Here is a 22,609-nt window from a genome sequence, read left to right as displayed (position 1 = left end):
AGAACGAAAGAAACAAATAGCTAGTTAATTCCCTTCCTGTTTACACTTTTATTACCAGAGCTAAACTTTATATTAAGTAACAGTTTAAGCCATTCACCATTAATAAGTCAGAAATTTTGAAATAAAAATATTTTTTGTATCTTGCGTTTCCCGGTAGGGATTACATGTGGCGTTAACCTTTCCCTATGTCACCCCTCTGATAGGAACAGAATGCTTTGGTGATAGATAGATGTGGAAACAGTTGTACTTCATAAATTTGGGGAGGGTTATTGCCTGCATTGGACATTAGCCATTTACTTTGTGCTTAGCCAGATGCAAGTACGCACAACACACACGTGTCTGGGTCTCGAGGCAGAGATTCTTGTTACTCAGCCCCTGCTGACCGCTGAGTCAGTGTCTGATTCTTGCCATCCTTGTCAGGGGAATTTGGGAGGAGACAGGGGCTTCCTGGGTGGTAGAAATGGGAGGTCAGAGGCAGGGGGCTGGCATCGGTCGAAGTTAACACTTTGCCTTTCTCAACTCTGAGGCCACTAAGGTATCTGGACTCAGTCTTGCTTTTTCTCTAGGTGCCATTGTTTCTGGCATTGCAAGACAAGGTCTTTTGGTAGAGAGGGGAGCGGTGAGGATACAGGGCCTCGAGTTCTGTGGTGGGAGGCCAGGGACTGTGCTCCATTCCGGCTATGGTGGAGTTAACGGGGGCTGGTGAGGTCACCTCTGGCGCCGTTGTGCACAGATGGTCCTTGTTATGGACTTGTGGTTTTGCTGGTTGGCAATTCCAGAGACACACCATTTTTTAGCTTTGGGTGGATGAGGGGAGGACGGGGAGAATCCAAGACAGACAGGCCAGGCTCTGAACCCCACTCCCTCCTCCAGCTCTCCATTTATGGCCCCTGTCTTGAAGATGTCAAAGTAGGAGCCCAGAGGGTTTAGTAAAAGGGACCTGAAGGCACCACCTCCTTCTCCCTCCCTCCTCCTCTTCTCTCTTTCTCTCCTTCCTACAGAGACTGCAACAATGCCATCCAGGAAGGGGCCTGGGGTTGACAGGAGGTAAAGCAAGCTTTCTGTGTATGCGTGTGCACACACACACATACATGTATGAGAGTGACAGACTGAGCAAGAGAGATTGAGATTTGTGTGTTTTGTAGTTTTTAGTTACAACCTTCATTCACTTCTTTCATTTCTGTGACCATGAGCAGTTTGAGAACCAGCTTTGTCCTAGCCTTGATTTCTCCACCTATCAAATGGAGAGAGATTCTCACGGTCCTGCCTGCCATGACTGATATATTCATGTCATACATCACTATTACAAGAAATTTTCATGGTACAGGCGTGGACCAGGCAGAATGGACAGTGCCCTTGTGGCTGAGGCAGGGTTCTAGAAGCCCTTGCTGTGTGCCAGGTGTCAACCATCTTGTTGTTGGGTAGTCCACAAGGTCTCAGGGGAGGGATTGGGATAACCAGGGAAGCAGGGGTTCTCTCTGGGAGCTCAGAGAAGCAGCTCCTTACCAACCAGTAGAGATGTTTTCTTAATATTTTAACAATGCATCAACTTCACTGGTGTGAACCGGCAGGTGGGCAGCCAGCCAACTCTATGCCCATGGAAGCATGTCTCATTCACATCCTTCCCTCTCTCCCCCACCCCTAGCCCTGTTCACCATGGGTGGCAACGCTGAAGGACAGCCCTGCAAGTTCCCATTCCGCTTCCAGGGCACATCCTATGACAGCTGCACCACTGAGGGCCGCACGGATGGCTACCGCTGGTGCGGCACCACTGAGGACTACGACCGCGACAAGAAGTATGGCTTCTGCCCCGAAACCGGTGGGTGCCACTGCCTCTCCCTCCCTCAGGGCCCAGCACCTGCTGTCTGATAAAAAAAAAAAAAACAAAAAACCCATAGGACTCCCTGTGCCCACCTCCTTTCCCCAAGACAGGGGTGCTAAGACATCGTGCAAATGACATCCACGCCCAAGATGTATGTCCGTGTAGCTAGTCAGGATACTTGTCACCTGGTATGGCCTGGGCACTGAAATCAGACAGGATACTTGTCACCTGGTATGGCCTGGGCACTGAAATCAGAACAGACATTGGGCATCAACAGTTGAATTGGTGACACCTAAATGTCAGGTCTGCTCAGGATCCTCTGACCGACCTGCATCCCTTTTCTCTTAGGCTCTCTGACAGATACTTCTCTCTCCTCCTCTCCGACCCTGCAGTCTCTCTTCCCTGCCTTTCCTGGTCTGTATCTCCACCTTTTAGTCTGTTTTTTATTAAGAGCTCCCTGCTTTCCTCCCTGTCTCCCTCCTGCCCTCCTTCTCTCTGTCCCTCCCTCCTTTCCTTCTTCCCTTCCTCCAACAGGAATTTACTGAGCGCCTGCTTTGTGCAGCAGACACAGAGGTTGGTCTCTGCAAAGCCCTGCCCAAGGGGGCTCACAGTTGAGGGGCTTGTGCTGGTGCCATCAGCTTCATCCAACTCCCTTTGCCCCTAGCCCCTCTGCCCCCTTCCATGGGAGGCTCATTAGAACTCTGGAATCTGGCTTCCTGGGTTTGAATTGCAGCTCTGATACTTCCTAGCAGTGTTGGCTTAGGGAAATTTCATCATCTCTCTGATCTGTTTCCCATCCATGAAACGTGGTGCTATTCAGTCCCTCCTGCACAAGGCTGTTGTCAGGGGTGGGTGAGATGAGTCTAAAGATACAGTGGCTGGGACTGAGTCTAACTTAGGTGTGGTTTGTTAAGGTCAGCGTCATGTCATTGCTCCTGGTGGTAGCCTCAGACTCTTTGCTGCGCTTTGACCCGTATCCCTAACCCCACAGCCATGTCCACTGTTGGTGGGAACTCAGAAGGTGCCCCCTGTGTCTTCCCCTTCACTTTCCTGGGCAACAAATATGAGAGCTGCACCAGCGCCGGCCGCAGTGATGGAAAGATGTGGTGTGCGACCACAGCCAACTACGATGACGACCGCAAGTGGGGCTTCTGCCCTGACCAAGGTACGAGGCCCTGGTCATTGGACAGAGACCCTGGACACTGCCCTTGCCCCTAAACTTGCTCCAAAAACCTTCCTGAGACCTCACCCACTTCAAGCATAGACATTGCCCCCCAGACACCCACCTACCCAGACCCGCCCACCTGGGCTGAGACAATGCCCATCTCTGGTGGAGCCAAGATCCCTGCTTAGATCCTGCCCATCCAGGTGGAGGCACAGCCTCCAAAATCAGACCCTGGTAGACCAGATGCAGCTACCTGCCTCCTGGGTAAGAACTGGCCTTCCTGAGGGGTCACTGCTCTTGCCTTTCCCTTCAGCCACCCTCCAGGTGGGCTTGTGACTACCAAAATTGGCTGAGTTCTGAGCACAGGTTACCAGAGAGACAATTCTCCTAAGAGACATTCCCACTGCACAAAGAGGTGCCTTTAAGGAGCTCGTAGGCAGCAAAAGAAAGGAAAAAAGGAACAGCCTCATGCTTGATCTGACCCCATGGTCCACGCAGCCCTAGGGGAGCCCCCAGAGCCCTCCCTCCCCCATCAGTCAGCACCATCTGTTACCAGGGTATAAATGGTGGGTCCTCGTCAGTCCTGGGTGCTGAGGATGGAGCTGGCTGGGACAGCTCTCTGCCCCCCAGGACTCACAAGCTCAGGGGAGAGAGTGACCAGGACACAGCTTGTGACCTTACTATGTGCTCAGTGTAGTGAGCAGGGTGCTTGGGGCCCTGTGCCCGCTCTAGGCTACAGGGCCCAGGGTTACAGGGTTGCTTAAAGCTCCCTGGTGGCCCATAAGGGCCAGGTCAGAGGGCAGGTCCAGGGCCTGTCAGAATTAGGCAAGCCTGTCTTTATGTTACTTTCATTCTTTTTAATCGTCATGAGATGGAACTTGGCAGATGTCAGTGGATACAGGGTGGCCAAAGGAGGTTTTCTTATCCCCTGCTAAATTCCTTGCTAGGACAAAGTCTGATTTTACCAGCCTAAAGGTAGGATTCTCCATCTTCCTGAGTGGTTCAAGGATCCAGAGCTCAGTGGCTCACCCAGGGTGAATATCATAGTCCCCTAGGGCTGCCATGACAAAGTGCCACAAACTGATGGCTTCAAACAAACCCCATGTATTCTTTCATGCTTCTGGAGGCTGGAAGTCTAAAATCACAGTGTCAGTAAGGCCATGTTCCCTCTGAAGTATGTGTCACTCCAGTCTATGCCTCTGTCATGACATGGATGGCCTTCTTCCCCCTCTGCCTGCCTCTCCTCTTTTTTTTTTTTTTTGAGATGGAGTCTTGCTCTTGCCCAGCTGGAGTGCAGTGGCATGATCTCAGCTCACTGCAACCTCTGCCTCTTGGGTTCAAGTGATTCTCCTGCCTCAGCCTCCTGAGTACCTGGGATTACAGGCATGCCCCACCACACCTGGCTAATTTTGTATTTTCTCCATGTTGGTCAGGCTGGTCTCGAACTCCTGACCTCAGGTGATCCACTTGCCTCCGCCTCCCAAAGTGCTGAGATTACAGGTGTGAGCCACCATGCCTGGCCTCTCTCCTCTTCTTATAAGGTCACAAGCCATATTGGATTAAGGGCCCACTCTGGTCCAATGTGACCTCATTTTAACTTGCATCTTAATTACATGTGCAAAGATCCTATTTCCAAATAAGATCACATTCATAGGTCCCTAGGGTTAAGACTTGGGCAAATCTTTTTTGGAGGGACGCATTTAACCACAACAGGGTGTGACACGGGTTTTGCTCGCTAGCTGTGGCTCAGCCTGTGCAACCACGCTAAGTGGGAGTGGTTTTTACTGCTTTCACCTGGGCAGAAATGGTGGCAACATGGGGCCAGCCTATCCCCACTCTCTGACCTCTTCAGAGAGCCTGAGGAGCTGGGTTTGTAGAGCTCATCTTTTATAGAGAGACACAAAAAGCCAGGAAGCAGGATTTTAAAATGAATGGGGTTTTAAATAGAAAATTCTCAGATACTGCTTGTCCTGTTCCTTTATAGCACACCTGTGCTGATACTGACTTGGAAAGAGACAAGAGGACTTTGGCTGACCCCACTAGGAAACAATAGGCACTAATGCCGTAATTGTGTGTTGATCCCAGAATTCTCAGGAAAAGAAAGAAAAATCAATATATGCCGCTTCCAGGGTTCTCAGCCTTACTGTGGGGCTGTCCTCAAAAGTCTGCCTCACTGGGTCAGGTCCTGACTTCTCTCTCATCTCTCTTCCTGCCTTTCAACCCTTTCTCCTCCCTGCAACCCTCAGGGTACAGCCTGTTCCTCGTGGCAGCCCACGAGTTTGGCCACGCCATGGGGCTGGAGCACTCCCAGGACCCTGGGGCCCTGATGGCGCCCATTTACACCTACACCAAGAACTTCCGTCTGTCCCAGGATGACATCAAGGGCATTCAGGAGCTCTATGGTAAACCTCCGGGTGGGGGGTGGGGGTGGAGGGTGGGGAGGGGGGAGGTCATGTAGCCTGGGATGGAGGCCCAGGGGGTGGGACCAGCAAGATCTCATCCAGCCAGGAGTGCAGGAGACGAGGGCAGGAAATGGGAGTGTTGACCTGGTCCTGGGAAGGCAGAGCAGCTCTCCAAGGGGATACTTGGATAACTCTTCCCTATCCGAACAATGCTAATATCCATGTCACTCTTAATGCTCCATTTCTGGGTTTCTCCCATTTTCTAGGTGAGTAAGGTCACCTGGTGCAAGGTGACACAGGTTTGAGCAACCCAGTGGAGTTTAGAATCCAGGAGAATAGCCAAGTACAGGACAGAATTTTCCATAATGTGGAATGACCTTAACAATACGGGGGCGGAAGTTTCTAGTTTTCATAATAAGCTTTGATTTTAGTATGTAATAGAAACAGAACAACCAGTGCCTTAAGCCAATTATTATTTATTTATTTATTGTTGGTGCTTACAGTGAGGCTAGAGTTTAAAAAGTCAGTTCATTTTAAAAAAATATTTAATGGTCCTAGTGATATCTGAGCCAGGCCAAAATAGTGAAAATGCTGTTTGAGTGATGAAGTTTGGGGACTGCTAGACTCAGGAAAAAGCCCAAGGTCTGCCGTGAGAGGTGCTGGGCTCAAATGTGGCCTCTGCCCCTCACTAGCTGCAAGATATTGTGTAAGTCTTTATACCTCTTTGGACTCAGTTTCCTCATCTCTAAAATAATTGCTTATCGTGAAAAGTGCCACACTCTCAGTGCTGGACACACCAGTGGCCCCCTGACTGCCCTTACTCTTGTGGGTATAAGAATCTGAGCTTTGGGTTTGACTCCTTCGGCAAGTCACTCAACTTTTCTGGGCCTCAGTTTCCTCACCTGTGAAATGGTGCAATAATGATACCCCACTCCCAGGGCTATAGAGAGGACTGATTTGGGTGATGTCAGTAAAAAGCATATATAAAGTACAAAGGGCCTCGGGACTCCCCAAGTCCAGGCATCTTCTTGTTATCTTACGGAGCCTACACTAAGGCCAGAAGGTAATTTGTTCTGACTCTTAGCTGGTCGGGTGGGCACCCCGGGGGGCTCAGCCTGGTGGGGAGAACCTCTGGAGCTACAGAGAGTCTAAGGTCAGGTGTTCTCCCCCAGGGGCCTCTCCTGACATTGACCTTGGCACCGGCCCCACCCCCACACTGGGCCCTGTCACTCCTGAGATCTGCAAACAGGACATTGTCTTTGATGGCATCTCTCAGATCCGTGGTGAGATCTTCTTCTTCAAGGACCGGTGAGTGCAGGAGCTTACTTCTTGTCCTCCTTGTCTCCTGTCTTCTGCTCTTAATGCCATTATTCTTTTTCCTCACTCTTTGCTGAAGACTCCACCAAGTGCTTCTCAGAATGATCTGTATTAGGCAGTTTCTGCTGTGTATCAAACAACCTCCAGGTTTCAGTAGATTTGCACCCAAGCATTTTGTTTGCTTTCTCATAGTCTGTGGGTCTACTAGTTATCTCGGCTTTCAGCTACAGTTTGGGTTCAGGTATGCTCTGCCTATTGTTCTCATGGGATTAGCAGCTACTCTTGGCAGATGACAGGGTGCAAGAGGCCAAACTGAACTATACAAGCTCATTTAAAGCCTCCACTCACATCTTGTCTTAGAATATTCCACTGCCTGAAATAAGTCACATGGCCAATCCCAACACCTACCCTAGAGGGTGGTACTGCAAAGTCACATGGAAATGCATATGAATGCATAATCCTAAAATCGAAATGGAGGGAAGAATTGGGAACCATAATTCAGTCTACCACAGGCCTTCTTCTAGAATGGCATTGCCTTCAAACGGCCAAATTACTCTGTGTATGGGTGGTGAGTGGCTGCAGAGTAGAAAGAGATGGTATTCTTCATGCTATAGATAAAGATCACCATTCAGTTGACTAAAGGCTGAGGTTTACTCTAATGCCCTAGTTCCCTGGAGAATGGCAGGCAGTATCTAGGACCTCATTAAAGGGTCTGTCCTTCCATTCTTCTATCATCCATCCATCTACCCATCCTTCCATCCATCCATACCTATATCTTTCCATCCATCATCCATCCAGCCAGCCAGCCATCTATTATCCATTATTTATGATCCAGCCATCCAATATTCATTATTCATCCATTTATTCATTCATAGAGTGTAGTAGTTGAGAAAATGGACTCTGAAGCCAGATTCTCTGGGTTAGAATTCTGTAACTGCTACTTACTGGTTATATAATCATAGGCAAGTTAATTAAGTATCTTCTTTTTACCTTGGTTTCCTCATTTATAAAATGGGCTAATATTCCAACCTATCTCCTAGGGCTGTTGTAAGGATTAGATGAACTTAGTGCTGAGAACAAAAACAATGCCTGACACAGAGTAAGTGTATTCATATTAGCTATTGTTACTGACAAATAATTGTTTGGCATCTACTGTGCCAAATACTTTGCTAGGCTTTAGTAGCTGGAGGCGAAAGAGTGATGTTCTCGGGACAGTGGGGTGGGGGGCTGCTAGATCCGTGTTCTCAAAGACAGGCGCATGGGCCTCCTATAACAGAACCACCTAGAGTGTGAGTATTAAAAGGTGGTTTTCTTCCCCAGCTTCAGACCCTCCTGACTGGAACTCTGGGGCTAGGCCCCAGGAATCTGCATTTTAGCAAATTCTCCCAGTGATTCTGATGCACATTAAAGTTTGTGCATCACAAGTGCAGTTTGAGAAATAGGCATAGAGAACTGACATGGCAGGATGAAAGAAAAGTGATCGCAGAGGCATTAGGTGCTTTTGTGAGCACGTCCCAGTCAAGGAAGGCTTCACAGATGCAGCAGCATTTGAGCAGAGCCTTTAAAGGAGAAGCAAGAATCTGATGGGGGTGACAAGTTAGGAGGTTCTTTGAGACAGAGGGACCTGCAGAGCCAAGCCATAGTGATGGGAAAGTTTCTGGATTAGCCAGCGAGAATCTGGTGAGGCTAGAAGATGTTCCATAAACTTTCAGGAAGTTTCCTCTACTCTAGGCACTGGGCCAGATTCTGGGGTGCAGATGCCTTGCCCTTCGTAGGGTCTGCTAGCCAGTGGGGAAATGGCAAGAATGCAGTGAGAGATAAGACTTAGAATGTAGTGAGAAATCAGGTCCCATCAGGCCTCAAATGCCCAAATCAGGATATATGACAGCAGATGTCAGCACTGCTCTGCAGTCCCCATTGTAATGATCTGGCAATGTCCTTCATCTGGAGCTCCTCCCACTAAGAAAGCCCTGACCACACATGCAGATCTCAGATGTGTGGGGCCTAGGAAAGGATGCAGAGCCCGGACCCAGGCTGGAGCCATCCCTGGCCTACCACATCACAGTTTTCTTTCGAAAGGAACTTGATGAGTGTTTAATGGACTTATTTGGTTAACCAGTAAATATTAAACTTCAACCACGAGCAAAAATTGCTGCTAGGCACTGGTGAGGGTGGGGGTCATGAAGGACAGTATCGCAGGGTGATTAAACTCAGACTTTGGAGTCAGATCTGGATTTGAATCTTGGTAATAACTAATTTACTTAGTCATTGATGTAGTAATAACTAAGTAATTTGAATCTTAACCTCTTTGAGCTTCATTTGCTAAATAAAAATTGTGACACCTTCCTATGCTAGGATGTTTTTCTGCAAATAACAGAGACCATCCCTCTGCAAACTCAATCCAGCCTAAACAGTAGAGAGAAATTGCTTTCATATGGTACAAAGTCCAGGGGTAGAGCTGCCTACAGGGGCAGAGAGAGGGTCAGTGGCTTGATGTCTTTGTCCACTGCTAGCCTCTGCACTGACTTCATCCTAAGGCTGGTTCTCCCTCATGGTCACAAGAAGGCTACCAGTGGCAATTGGGGCTCTAATCCCTGCCCTCTCCCAGGAAGCGAGAGAGAAAGAGACACGCACAGATACACACACACAGACCCCCAGATGTGAAATACAAGTCTGTGTGTTCTGTCTTTAAACCACTGTAAGTCATATGGCAACTGCTGAATCAGTAACAGTGCTGGGGAATGCTAAACTCTGATTGGCTTAGACTGGTGGTTCTCAAACCTTGGCATGCATTAGAATCATCTGGAAGGCTTGTTAAAACACAGATTCTGGGCCCCAAGCCCAGAGATTCTTATCTGTAGATCTCTGGAGGGACCCAATCATTTGCATTTCTAATGAGTTCTCAGGTGACGCAGATGCTGCTGGTCAGGAAACTGCACTTTGAGAACCAGTGGCTTAGACCAATCAGTATCTACCCCTAGAATGGGGGCTGGGGACACAGGGTCTGAGGAGGTGAAGGCTGGATCATAAATGTGGAGTTTTGTGAAAAAGGATGGTGGGGAAATAGATAATTAATGCCAGGTAGACCATCCAGAGTGCATGCTGTCTTAAAAGATTGTGAGGATTAAATTACAAGGCACATAAAGCGCATGGCATTTAGTAGGACCTCAATAAATGATAACTCTTACTCTTGACAAAGTACACAAATTCATTTCATTTTAATTCAGGAAATACTTGAGTGTCATCAGCTGCTGCCCCAGTTGGCCTCTAATCAAATAGAAGAGTTAAGACAAACAGACACTACTGTTTCAGGCACTCAGAGTTGATGATTTTGAGAGGCTTAGAGAGGGAAAACACAATATGGACAGAGGTAGTCAGGGAAGGCTTCCTGGAGGAGGTAGAGGGAGATAACAGGGTAGGAGGATGTTTCTCAGCTCAGCAGATTGCAGACAGGAGCTCTGCCAGTTCTCCAGTCCTTCTCTAACCTTCCTTTGATCTTGCCTCCCACTCCCATCATGGAATCATCTCTGGGATGTTTCTGGGCGGGTTTGGGGGGTGCATGTTGTTCGAGCTGCAGGGTGACTGAAGATGTGGTCTCCTGTGCCTCCTTGCTTCCTGCCAGGTTCATTTGGCGGACCGTGACGCCACGTGACAAGCCCATGGGGCCCCTGCTGGTGGCCACATTCTGGCCTGAGCTCCCGGAAAAGATTGATGCGGTATACGAGGCCCCACAGGAGGAGAAGGCTGTGTTCTTTGCAGGTGTGTGGGAAGTACCCTTCCTTGGCCCTCAGCTCCACAGGGCTCTGCACCAGGGCTCCTGGGTGTCCCAGGCTCACTCTCCCTCCCAAACCACAGTTCCTATGCACCCATGGGTGCTCCCTCTCCTTTAAGGATTCATTCTTTCAACATTATTTCCCAAAGTGCGCAACTCCTCTGGGAGACTGGTTCCGACACCCAACATCAGACGGCATTAACCCTCAGTGTACACATTTCATTTTCTTAATTCTTTTCAATCCATCTCATTTCTTTTCTAGAAGAAAAAAAGTCTCAGTTTAGTGCTGGTGTGTCCCTAACGCCTTTGTAGTGATACAGTCTTTGGCAGGTAACAGTTTTAGTTTGAATGTTTTAAAGAATACTTGTTTTCATTTTTACTTTTAAACATAAATTGGTTTTAACAGAGGTAGTTAGTTACAATAGGGTGGAGTTTCAAATCAGGACAGAAACGGATTATTCAGTAACTGATATTTTGACAGCGAAAAAACATTTTTTAATAAATCTGTTTTTAAAGATTTCAAAATGAATTCACTGAAAGCAGAATGTTAAGTAAATAACAGTACAAGGAGCCCCTAGAAGTGGTAGAAATCATCAAGGTGAGGTCTGTATGGCTCAGGTTTGCTCATTTAGCATTTATTGGAGCATTTCCATGTGCTGGGCTTTGCCAGACCCTGGGGATACAAGCTCTGCCCTCACATTGCTCACAAACTACTCAGGGAGACAGACAGCTGGGCTGTTATGAGGGATAAAGAAGGACTTAGGAGGTCCTCACTGCCCTGGTCTGAGGTGGGATCCTAGAGAAGATAAAGGCTCAGCCAAGACTGTGGGTACTTATTGTCTCCACCACCTGGCTCCCATCTCCCCCAATCCACCATAATCATGGGTCCCGGCCAGGGCAACTGCTGGCTCCTAGGGCACCTTTTGGCAAATTAGCAGAAGGTGCCTCTTCACGGCAGCAAGGCCCTTAGAGTGCACGACTTGGTGAGCAGAGTGTGAGCTGGATTTATCCCCCAACTCACGTTGACCAGGCACCTTCTGTAATTGACTTCTAAAGCCCTCTGTGTGAGCCCTGATTCTAGCCACTGCAACCAGGAGTGAGCAGGAAGTTGCACTCTGTTGGGAATGGCTGCAGTGGGGCCCGTGGACAGACAGATGATGGGAGGAACAGGCTGGCCTAGGGCATGTCAGTACCAGCCAACACACCCTTTGCTTCCACCCCAGGGAATGAATACTGGATCTACTCAGCCAGCACCCTGGAGCGAGGGTACCCCAAGCCACTGACCAGCCTGGGACTGCCCCCTGATGTCCAGCGAGTGGATGCTGCCTTTAACTGGAGCAAAAACAAGAAGACATACATCTTTGCTGGAGACAAATTCTGGAGGTAAGGGAGGGCGGTGGGTAGGACAGCAGCACAGTTGGCTGCGAGAGACAGAGAAGCTGCCCTGAGGCTCCAAGCCTCCTGGGTTGAGTTCAGAGGTCGGTGGGCTCTGGATGCCCTCTCTCTGGTCTCTAACCTCTGGTCTCTAGCACCTCTGAGATGTTGCCAAAGGTGAACCATTCTTGTACACATTGCTGATATAATTCTGGTTGGAATATCCTTTCTCTTTGCAGAATTCTTTTGATTGGCCCATGTCTGGTCTGGACCCCCACATTTTGAAATGACTCACTGAAGAAGGGGGTAATAAAAATAAAGATAATAACTGCTCCTACTGACACTATGTGCCAGAGACTGTCCCAAGGGCTCTACGGGATAGGAATTATTATTCCTCCCATTTTACAGATGAGGAAATTTGGGTTCAGGAAGGTTAGGTAACCGTGGTTGGGCACAGTGGCTCACGCCTGTAATCCCAGCACTTTGGGAGGCCAAGATGGGAGGATCACTTGAGATCAGGAGTTCCAGATCAGCCTGGCCACATGGTGAAACCCCATCTCTACTAAAAATGCAAAAAAATTAGCTGGGCATGGTGGTGCATGCCTGCAATCCCAGCTACTAGGGAGGCTGAGGCAGGGGAATCACTTAAACCCAGAAGACAGAAGTTTCAGTGAGCTGAGATCACACCACTGCACTCCAGCCTGGGCAACAGAGCGAGACTCCATCTCAAAAAAAAAAAAAAAAAAGAAAGAAAGGTTAAGTAACCAGCTTGGAGTCACATAGCCAGGTAGGGACAGGTTGGGATTTGAACCCTGGCATTCTGTCTCCTGGGAAAACATGTTAGTCTTCACTCTTCACTACTATTCTGTACCTGAGATGGTGGAATGGGGGTTCCAAGAGATGGGGGAACATGAAGGCAGAGGACAAAATATGAAGAAGACTTAGAGATGGATGCACCAGTCATCCATAGAAGCCAGCATCCAAATCAGACCCCTTGGAAGGAGCAGGTGCCCTGTGTCATGCCCACAGCAGGCCCATGGCTGTGGGTGCAGGTTGGCAGGGGAACAGTTTGGAAGCAGGTGGTTCTGTGCTCCAGGTTATCTACAGGAAAGGGTCCAGTTCTGAGGGGCTATAGTCATGACCAGGGAACCTAATATCCAGGAGTGGCTGATGAGAGGTAGCCCAAACCTCAAGAGTTTGACTGTAATTCTTCACACTCTTTAGAAAAGGAAATAGAGGTCCAAACAAATTAAATAACTTGTCCAAGCTATTGAGAGATGTGTGTCTGCCCAAAGCCAGGATTATAGCTACTTATCTTGTATTCTAACCGAGTACCCCCTCTACTATATCTGCCAGTCCATTTGATTAGTGAGGAAAGAGTAGTTGGGGCACAAAGACTTGTGGTGTGTCTTTCCATCCCCTCCCTCCTGGTATCCCCACATTCTTTCCATGGCTGCCACTGCATCTGAGCCCTACCCAAGAATTTTAGAGGGCACTTCCTGAGGCCTTTGTCTGCCATCCCCAAAACAATCCTGCTTACTTCCTAAAGCCTCTGTCTTCTCCCCCTTCCCTCCTCCCCACTACTCTGCCCCCCAGCTGCCCTGCATTCAGAAACTTTATATCCCAGGCCTGCCCATGTCAGGGTGGAATTCCAGACATATTGCTAAGACACTTAGCAACCTAAGCTGATTGATATCTCAAGCCTCAAGAAAGAAAACAGTCAGGCAGGAAACCACAGAGCAGGCTTTCCACCCGCAGGCTCCAGACACTAGCCCCAGACAGTGTGCACACACACACACGCACACACACACACACTGCAAATGGCATCACAGCATTGTGGGAGCCCTGAATCTCCAAGTCTTAGAATTGTGGCTGGTGAGCGGCACAGACCCACAGAAACGTGAATCTTAGAATCCTAAAGCCCTGATGTTTTCAAATTATGGTGTTGGAAGGACTTTTTAAATCACTTTCCCATGCACTGTATCTATGTAAACATGTAAAAACAGACCTGTTCCTAGCATGTAGGAACATGATCGTGTGCGCACATGCACACACACGCACACACACACACACACACACACAGGCATGGAGGTTGTGGCAGTGCCTTGCTGGATTTCCAGGCAGAGTTATTTGCCTCCCAGTCCTTTTCCACACAAGCCCACCTCCCAAAGCCAGAGCCAGGACAGACAGCCTACTCTGCAGAGGAACCACCCTGAGACTTCCTGAAAAGGGGCAGAGCTGAAGGGCCTATCAGAAGCTCTGGGCTGGCTTTCAAAGGAGACGGATCTCTATTCCAAGAGAAGTGGTGAATGAGCTTGTGACACTGGCCCTGCCGTGGAGTCTGCAGAGGCCCCAGAGGCATCTTTGCTGGAGAAGGAGAGAGACCCCAGAGTGACAGAGGCTGAGCAGCTGTCCTCAGCATGCCAGAAGAGCTCAGGCCCTGCTTGTAGAAGCTTTCAGTAAGCCACAAATATATGTTCCACATCTGCTGTGTGCCAGGCACTTAGCTAGCTGCTGGAGAGACGGGGGTCAAGAAATCATCACAGCCTTCCCTCTTGTAGTTTCTAGTAGAATGAGGGAAAATTATGTAAACACATTTGAATCAGATAATGATGGCTCTCAGTATGGGGCCTCTATCATAGCCCAGCCTGAGGCTATGCATGTCACCTATATTTCTCAGTTGAGGTAAATACTGTTAGCTCCTTTTCCCATGTGGAAACTGAGGCTAAAGTGGCTCAAGAAAAAGCTGGGACACAAATATCTGTGTTCTTAACATCTGCTATACATGGCAACTTCTACAGCTGCAGAGAAGTACCACATCTTCTGACACCACAGTGCTTGTATTCTTTCTGGATGAAAATAACTTGGAAGCAAAATAATTCTCTTATCTGAGCCTCAGTTTCCTCATCTGTAAAATGGGCTTGACTTCTGCCATCCCCATCTTCTGTGGGTAGAATGAGAAAGAAATGAGGGCCAGTTCAAGTGTGGGACACACATCTCCAAACCATCCTAACGCTAGGGAATGTAGTTTGAGGGCTCAGTGGAGGTGCCTTGGATGGGAGTGTCGGGATTTTGAGCTACGGAACTTGGTTTTGGTGACCCAGGGCATGAGGAAGCATGCCAGGTTTTGTAAGAACGAGTCTTATGCTGCAGCTTGGATTAAGGGAAGGCTTTAGTTCTTCGGGGTGATGGCTGAGGGAGAAGTCCCCTCTAGAAGGGAGCATATAGGGAAAGCTGCTGTTGGGGTCCAGGGTGGAGGTGGTCAAGGCTGGCTGCAGAGAGGAAGACAGCCCACTAGGAGGCACTGTGGAGCAAAGGGTGGCTGCTACCAGGATGGGATGCAAACACAGATTCATCTAGAAACAGCTCCACTTGGGCAAGACTTGATCTTGTTTACTAGGATATACCTAGCTCCCACAGTGGGAGCTCAGTAAATATTTACGGAATAATGAAGCGGAGAAGCAAAGGAATCAACATGACAGCAGCATTTAAAAAGTTCTCCAAAAATCTTAAAAGACAGAAGAGTTGCTGGCCAGGGAGAAGAACATACCAACTGATGCCCAAAGTATTTACCTGAATTAAAGGCGGGGCCCAGGATTGCTGCCGCTGGAACTGAAGTGGCATGTGGCCCACCCTGCGACTAACAGGCCTTGGACTCACACGTACCTTCCACCTTGCATTGTAACCTCACTGCCCCAGCCATGATCATCTCCCAGGGCAGGGACTGTCATCTCCCTGTGGCAGATGAAGAAGCAGCAATTTTTCCAAGCCATGAAGTGAAAGAATGGTGGGGCAGATTCCCATCTCTGGGCTTCTAGTTTAGCACTCCTCGGATTATAGCAGGGATTTGTTTGTAAGGGAGCTAACATTTCTTAAGTACTTACTAAACATTTATGAGACATGGAGATAGAGGCTTGGCATGTGCTGTTTTATTTAATGCATGCATTAAATTAAATACACTAAATTAGACACAACCCCATTTTACAGCTGGTAAAACAGAGGCTGTGTGGAAAGTGGTTAACACACTGTTTGGCATGTGGTAAGTGCTTTGTAAGTGTTAGCAGTAATCATGAGATTGTTTTTATGGGGTTATCCAAAGTCATATAATTAAAAGTTGTAGATCTGAGGCTCAGACTCAGGTCTGATTCCATGCCCTTCCTTCCACTGCAGCTGGCTGCTTCCCTGAAGGGCTAGGTCCAGTTTCCGAGGCCTACCCAGGAGCCATCAACTGGGTGCTCCCATCCAGGCCAGGGGGCAACTGTCCTTTAGAGAGGCCCTGCTGGTTCACTGTGTCTGTTTCTTTACAGATACAATGAGGTGAAGAAGAAAATGGATCCTGGCTTCCCCAAGCTCATCGCAGATGCCTGGAATGCCATCCCCGATAACCTGGATGCCGTCGTGGACCTGCAGGGCAGCGGTGAGCCGCCTAGGACTGTCTCCGCTTTCTAGGACTACCCGCCCCTAGCCAGGGCCCAGCTCCTTGCAAACACACACTTCTTCATTGTGCAGGGCAGGCAGGCAGGCAGCGCCCGGGAAAACAAATCAACTCCTTCATCCCAGTGCTGGGAAGGTTTCCAGATCCCTGACCTCTGCTCCTTGGCCTGGCTCCAGGCAGTAAGACCCAGAAAGACTTCTCACAGCTGCAGGGCTTGGAGCCAGGGAAGGGGAGGGTGGAAGGCCTGGGCTGGGGGAGAAGGAACATGGGCTCTGTGCTGTGGATTCATTCTGGGGTTTGATCCCAGGCCTTTTGGGTTTTGCAGGAGGCCTGTGACCACCTCCCATTAGCAGCAGGATGACTCCATTTGAGACAAGGCAAACTTTGTCATGCTCTGTTGCTCATGTGGCAAAGATCCTCCACTCAACCAGTTTGCCCCTGGCCCCCTGCTGATTAAAACACAACCAGTAGCAGTGAGGGATAGAATTTGGAGTTTGAAAATCATACTCTTGAGGAGGCATCTGTGAGCTCTCTAGGGTCCTGGAAATGGGTCCAGTTTGGCTTTTTTAGAGGAGATTTTAACTAAATTCCACAGATTTTTTTTTTTTTGAGCGCCTACTGTATGCCAAGCACAGGCCCTCACCTCCAGTAGCTGAAGGTCTTACATGTCCAAGAAAAAGCAGTGTACAATCAGATGCTAGATTAGGGGTTATCTTCAAGAATAAACATCTATTGAGCACCTAGTACATGCTAGCATATTAATAGTAAATGAGATTATGTATGTCAGGAATCACAAACTCCAACAGCTCCGTGGGTCAGGCAGGTAGCACAAATGAGTAAAGCAGGCAGGGGCAGACAGTGGGGAATTGTGGAGTCTGCGCGGAATCAGAGAGCATGTGCCTCATTTACAGGAGACGCTTCCTTCTCACCTTCAGATAATTATTGGCAGGCAAGATTAGGGGCCTAGGCCAGCTGCCATGGTTCACACCTGTAATCCCAGCACTCTGGGAGGCCAAGGCAGGAGGACTGCTTGAGCCCAGGAGTTTGAGACCAGCCTGGGCAACATAGTGAGACTCTATCTCTAAAAAAAAAATTTAAAAAAACATTAGCTACACATGACGGCACATACCTGTAGTCCCAACTACTGGGGAGGGTGAGCAGAGAGGATCGCTTGAGCCCAGGAGTTTGAGGCTGCAGTGAGCTGTGTTCATGCCACTGCATTCCAGGCTGAGTGACAGAGTGAGACCCGGTCTCAAAGAAAAGAATGGGGCCTGGTGTTGTTAGATATTCTATATTAGATATTCTAGTTTTTTTAAAAGAAGCCAGAAATCTGTACTTCTGTGTGACTTTTCTGGATGTTTACATGTTGGCAAGTTATTCAGATTTAAAGACAAAACAAAACAAACTTGTGAGAGTCAAATAAAACCCATCTGTGGGCCTGATAGGACTGGATGTATCCTGTTTCGCCACCTCTGGTACCTGCAATGTGCTTAGTTTGATGCTTGTGTTAAGTGGGATTATTGTTTTTAGTAATAGGATGTGTTATCTGACTTATTGCTCACTGCAAGCCCTAGAAGGTTGATATCTTTATGCTCATCTTACAGATGAGCAAACAGGGAATAAGAGAGCTTATTTCACAGCCATTTCCCTTCTTCCACTCCCAGAGGGGGCTCTTCTGGGCTTTTGTTGTGTTTTGTTTTTGTTTTTGTTTTCTTTTCTTCAGTCAGCTCAGGTTGAAACAATTGAATTTTTTTTTTGTTTTTTTTTTTTTTTTTTTTTTTTTTTTTTTTTTTGAGACAGAGTCTCCCTCTGTCACCCAGGCTGGAGTGCAGTGGCATGATCTTGGCTCACTGCAAGTTCCACCTCCCGGGTTCACACCGTTCTCCTGCCTGAGCCTCCCGAGTAGCTGGGACTACAGGCGCCTGCCACCATGCCCGGCTAATTTTTTGTATTTTTAGTAGAGAGGAGGTTTCCCCATGTTAGCCAGGATGGTCTCGATCTCCTGACCTCATGATCCGCCCGTCTCGGCCTCTCAAACTGCTGAGATTACAGGCGTGAGCCACCCCACCCGGCCATAATTGAGTTTTTTTTTGGGTGGGGGACAAAGTCTTGCTCTATCACGCAGGCTAGAGGCACAATCATAGCTCACTGCAGCCTCGAACTCCTGGGCTTAAGCAACCCTCCCATGTCAGCCTCCTAAGTAGCTTGGACTAAAGGAATGCACCACTATACCCAGCTAATTTTAAATTTTTTTTGTAGAGACGGGGGTCTCTCTATGCTGCCCAAGCTGGTCTCGAACTCCTGGGCTCAAGCAATCCTCCTGCCTCAGCCTTTCAAAGCTCTCTTCTGGTTTAAAAGCTTCTTCCCTATGCCAGGCAGAAATTCAAAGTTCCCAGGAACCTTCTGTGTGCCAGAATGTCAGGATAAGGGGGTCACAGTCTCTTCTTTCTCTATCCCAGGTCACAGCTACTTCTTCAAGGGTGCTTATTACCTGAAGCTGGAGAACCAAAGTCTGAAGAGCGTGAAGTTCGGAAGCATCAAATCCGACTGGCTAGGCTGCTGAGCTGGCCCTGGCTCCCACAGGCCCTTCCTCTCCACTGCCTTCCATACACCGGGCCTGGAGCACTAGAGAAGGACCCGGAAGGGCCTGGCAGCCATGCCTTCAGCTCTACAGCTAATCAGCATTCTCACTCCTACCTGGTAATTTAAGATTCCAGAGAGTGGCTCCTCCCTGTGCCCAAGAATAGATGCTGACTGTACTCCTCCCAGGCGCCCCTTCCCCCTCCAATCCCACCAACCCTCAGAGCCACCCCTAAAGAGATACTTTGATATTTTCAATGCAGCCCTGCTTTGGGCTGCCCTGGTGCTGCCACACTTCAGACTCTTCTCCCTTCACAAGCTTCTGTGGCTCACAGCACCCTTGGAGCCAATGGAGACTATCTCAAGAGGGCACTGGTGGCCCGACAGCCTGGCATAGGGCAGTGGGATAGGGGCATGGCCAGGTGGCCACTCCAAACCCCTGGCTTTTCACTGCTGGCTGCCTTAGAACCTTTCTTACATTAGCAGTTTGCTTGTATGCACTTTGTTTTTTTCTTTGGGTCTTGTTTTTTTTTTTCCACTTAGAAATTGCATTTCCTGACAGAAGGACTCAGGTTGTCTGAAGTCACTGCACAGTGCATCTCAGCCCACATAGTGATGGTTCCCTTGTTCACTCTATTTAGCATGTCCCTACCGAGTCTCTTCTCCACTGGATGGAGGAAAACCAAGCCGTGGCTTCCCGCTCAGCCCACCCTGCCCCTCCCTTCAACCGTTCCCCATGGGAAATGTCAACAAGTATGAATAAAGACACCTATTGAGTGGCTGTGTTTGCCATCTGTTTTAGCAGAGCCTAGACAAGGGCCACAGACCCAGCCAGAAGCGGAAACTTAAGAAGTCCAAATCTCTGCTCCCTGCAGGGCACAGGTGTTGGTGTCTGCTGGAAAGGTCAGAGCTTCCAAAGTAAACAGCAAGAGAACCTCAGGGAGAGTAAGCTCTAGTCCCTCTGCCCTGTAGAAAGAGCCCTGAAGAAACAGCAATTTTGTTGCTTTATTGTGGCATCTGTTGAAGGTTTGCTTCCTCTTTAAGTCTCAGTTTCTTCATTAGCAATCATATCAGTTTTAATGCTACTGCTAACAATGAACAGCAACGATAATATTCCCCTCAATTAATAGAGTGCTTTCTGTGTGCAAGGCGCTTTTCATGTGTCACTTAATTTAACCTTTCCAACCACATAAATAGAAAGAGGCTATTATCAGTTGAATCTTATTGATGAAGAGACTGATGGCTCAAGAGAAGTGATTTTTCCAGGGTCCCATAGCTATTAGGGACCTACAAGGCCAAAGGATAGCCTAGCAGAGGAGCTTTAGCCCTCAAACCAGAATCTCACCACCCTCCACCACCCCCAAAACCACTCCTGCTACCCTCCACCACCCCCAAAACCACGCTGGATAAACACAGCTAGGGGAGAAACACTGTGCTTGCTTCTAAACACAGCTGGTATTAATGGATAAGCTCCTTACTCCTTGCTACCAGTCTACCCACCCCTAATCTCCTACATAGAAATTTTGGAGCTACTGCTGTACAGAAATTGAAGGCCTGGGGTTTTTCTGAGGCCCTTTCTGGCTCCGATAGTCTCATTGATAGTATATTGCTTCTGGCCTCTTATGATGGGGCTGGTGAGGAAGGTGCGTAAGGAATGAACTCTACAGGTGACCTCCTCAGTGAGCCTGATGTCATTGTTTCTGTCTCTTTTTTCTGTTTTTGAGACGGAGTCTCACTGTCGCCCAGGCTGGATGCAGTGGTGCAATCTCGGCTCACTGTAACCTCTGCCTCCCAGGTTTAAGTGATTCTCCTGCCTCAGCCTCCCAAGTAGCTGGGGTTACAGGTGCACGCCACCACACCCGGTTAATTTTTTTTTGTGTTTTAGTAGAGACAGGTATCACCGTGTTGCCCAGGCTGGTCCCGAACTCCTGAGATCAGGCAATCCACCCGCTGTGGCCTCCCAAAGTGCTAGAATTAATGGTGTGAGCCACCACTCCCAGCCCCATCTTTTCTATCTTCTATCCTCCCATGGCCTGTCCCCTTGGCTCTGATTCTTTTTGTTTCTTCTTCTTCTTCTTCTTCTTCTTCTTCTTCTTCTTCTTCTTCTTCTTCTTCTTCTTCTTCTTCTTCTTCTTCTTCTTCTTCTTCTTTCTTCTTCTTCTCCTTCTCCTCCTTCTTCTCCTCCTCCTCCTTCTCCTTCTCCTTCTCTTCCTCCTCCTCCTCCTCTTCTTCTTCTTCTTCTTCTTCTTCTTCTTCTTCTTCTTCTTCTTCTTCTTCTTCTTCTTCTTCTTCTTCTTTCTTTTTTTCTTTTTTGAGATAGTGTCTTGCCCTGTCACCCAGGCCAGAGTGCAATGGCACGATCATAGCTCACTGCAGACTTGATCTTCTGGGCTCAGGCAATCCTCCCACCTCAGCCTCCTGAGTAGCTGGGACTGCAGGCATGCAACAGCACAGCCAGCTAATTTTTAATTTTTTTTTTAGAGATGGTGGAGTCTCTCTTTGTTGCCCAGGCTGGTCTCGAACTCCTGGGCTCAAGGGATCCACTCTTCTCAGCCCCCAAAGTGCTAGGATTACAGGCGTGAGCCACTGCTCCTGGCCTGGCTTAGGTTGTTGACAGTTGGAAAGACATCTTTCTGCACAGGTATCTGGCTAAAGAGTCTCAAGGGTCTGCCAGTCCCAACTTGAAGACCCCCTAGACTGGGGAATCTTCTATCATGGCTGTAATGCACTGTTATTAATGTTCCCTGTTACACTGAGAGAAAAGTCAGTGGCTCCACAACATAATAATGCTTAAAACATGCCATTTCTTCAGTGTTTCTCTATGAACACTACACATGCATTATTTTATTTAATCCTTGCTATAATTCTATGGAGTTAGAATGAATCTCCCATTCCTAGACAAGGAAGCAAACTCAGGTTAAGTGACTGACTCAAGGCCACACATCTATGTGGTAGGGCTGGAAGATTCTGACATTCAGAGGGTAACTTTGGAGAACCCCAGGGCTCAGACTCAGATTTTCATCCTGGCCTTCCTACCTGCTGTGAGCAGAGTTGATCAGTAGGGATGAGTTGATTATCATCTCCTTTCTTTAACTCTCAGCCACTCAGGGTTGATCAACTGTCCTCAGATAATGGGACAAACCCCTGCCCTCCCACCCCCACGAGCACCCACATAGGTCCAAACAGGCTTGAACTTCCTCAGTGTGAAATGGAGCCACAGCCCAATACATTTCCCTTTTCTGGGTCAGGTTCCTCATCTAGCGTGGAGGGCAACTGTAATTTTTGCCTTTTCTGGTAATAGTAGCTCAGTTTTCCTCTGGAGGACCATCTCTCCCCTGTCAGTCCATTATGTTTTCAGTGAAACAAATTCCACTCCTAGTGCCATCATGAGTGTATTAATATTAGTTCACTTAATGGAACAGCCCAGCAGAAGTGGTTGCTCAATGGCATTACTGGATCCAGGTTAGGATTATCTGAGAATACATTTATCTGCATTTTACAGAAGGCAACTGAGGTTCATAGAGATAGTGATTTGGCCAACGTCACAGGCCCAGTAAAAGGGATTGAAAATCCAGGTCCGCCCGACCCTAAAGCAGGGAACTCTGCCTAGTGTCTCGCTGTGGAGTGTTAGGGATCCTGGGGTACCCTTCAGGGTCTTGGCTCTGAAGGAAAAGCATTCTCCTCCGAGGGGATGGGCTATATTACCAAGGGGGTGGAGCCAGATGCCTGAGGGGGTGTGGCC

At 48.4% G+C, this 22,609-nt stretch overlaps 1 protein-coding gene across 5 annotated transcripts in view; it reads left to right on the top strand.

Annotated features, from left to right (window-relative positions):
- Positions 1-19,648, top strand: part of MMP2 (matrix metallopeptidase 2) — a 115,966-nt gene extending 96,318 nt beyond the window's left edge. For all 5 annotated transcript variants that reach the window (XM_030796923.1, XM_003263057.4, XM_030796941.1 and 2 more), the window contains 8 exons: positions 1,646-1,819; positions 2,814-2,987; positions 5,234-5,389; positions 6,562-6,697; positions 10,329-10,465; positions 11,702-11,861; positions 16,160-16,269; positions 18,747-19,648. In XM_030796923.1, the coding sequence (XP_030652783.1) occupies positions 1,646-1,819; positions 2,814-2,987; positions 5,234-5,389; positions 6,562-6,697; positions 10,329-10,465; positions 11,702-11,861; positions 16,160-16,269; positions 18,747-18,850 (1,151 nt within the window). In that variant the 3' untranslated portion in view covers positions 18,851-19,648. The remainder of the gene's footprint in view (positions 1-1,645; positions 1,820-2,813; positions 2,988-5,233; positions 5,390-6,561; positions 6,698-10,328; positions 10,466-11,701; positions 11,862-16,159; positions 16,270-18,746) is intronic.
- The last annotated feature ends 2,961 nt before the right edge of the window (positions 19,649-22,609 follow it).

The sequence above is a fragment of the Nomascus leucogenys genome, chromosome 2 (assembly GCF_006542625.1).
Source record: "Nomascus leucogenys isolate Asia chromosome 2, Asia_NLE_v1, whole genome shotgun sequence".
NCBI classification, from domain to species: domain Eukaryota; kingdom Metazoa; phylum Chordata; class Mammalia; order Primates; family Hylobatidae; genus Nomascus; species Nomascus leucogenys.
The sequence above is the reverse complement of the archived record's forward strand: the minus strand, read 5'-3'. Positions and strand labels throughout refer to the sequence as shown.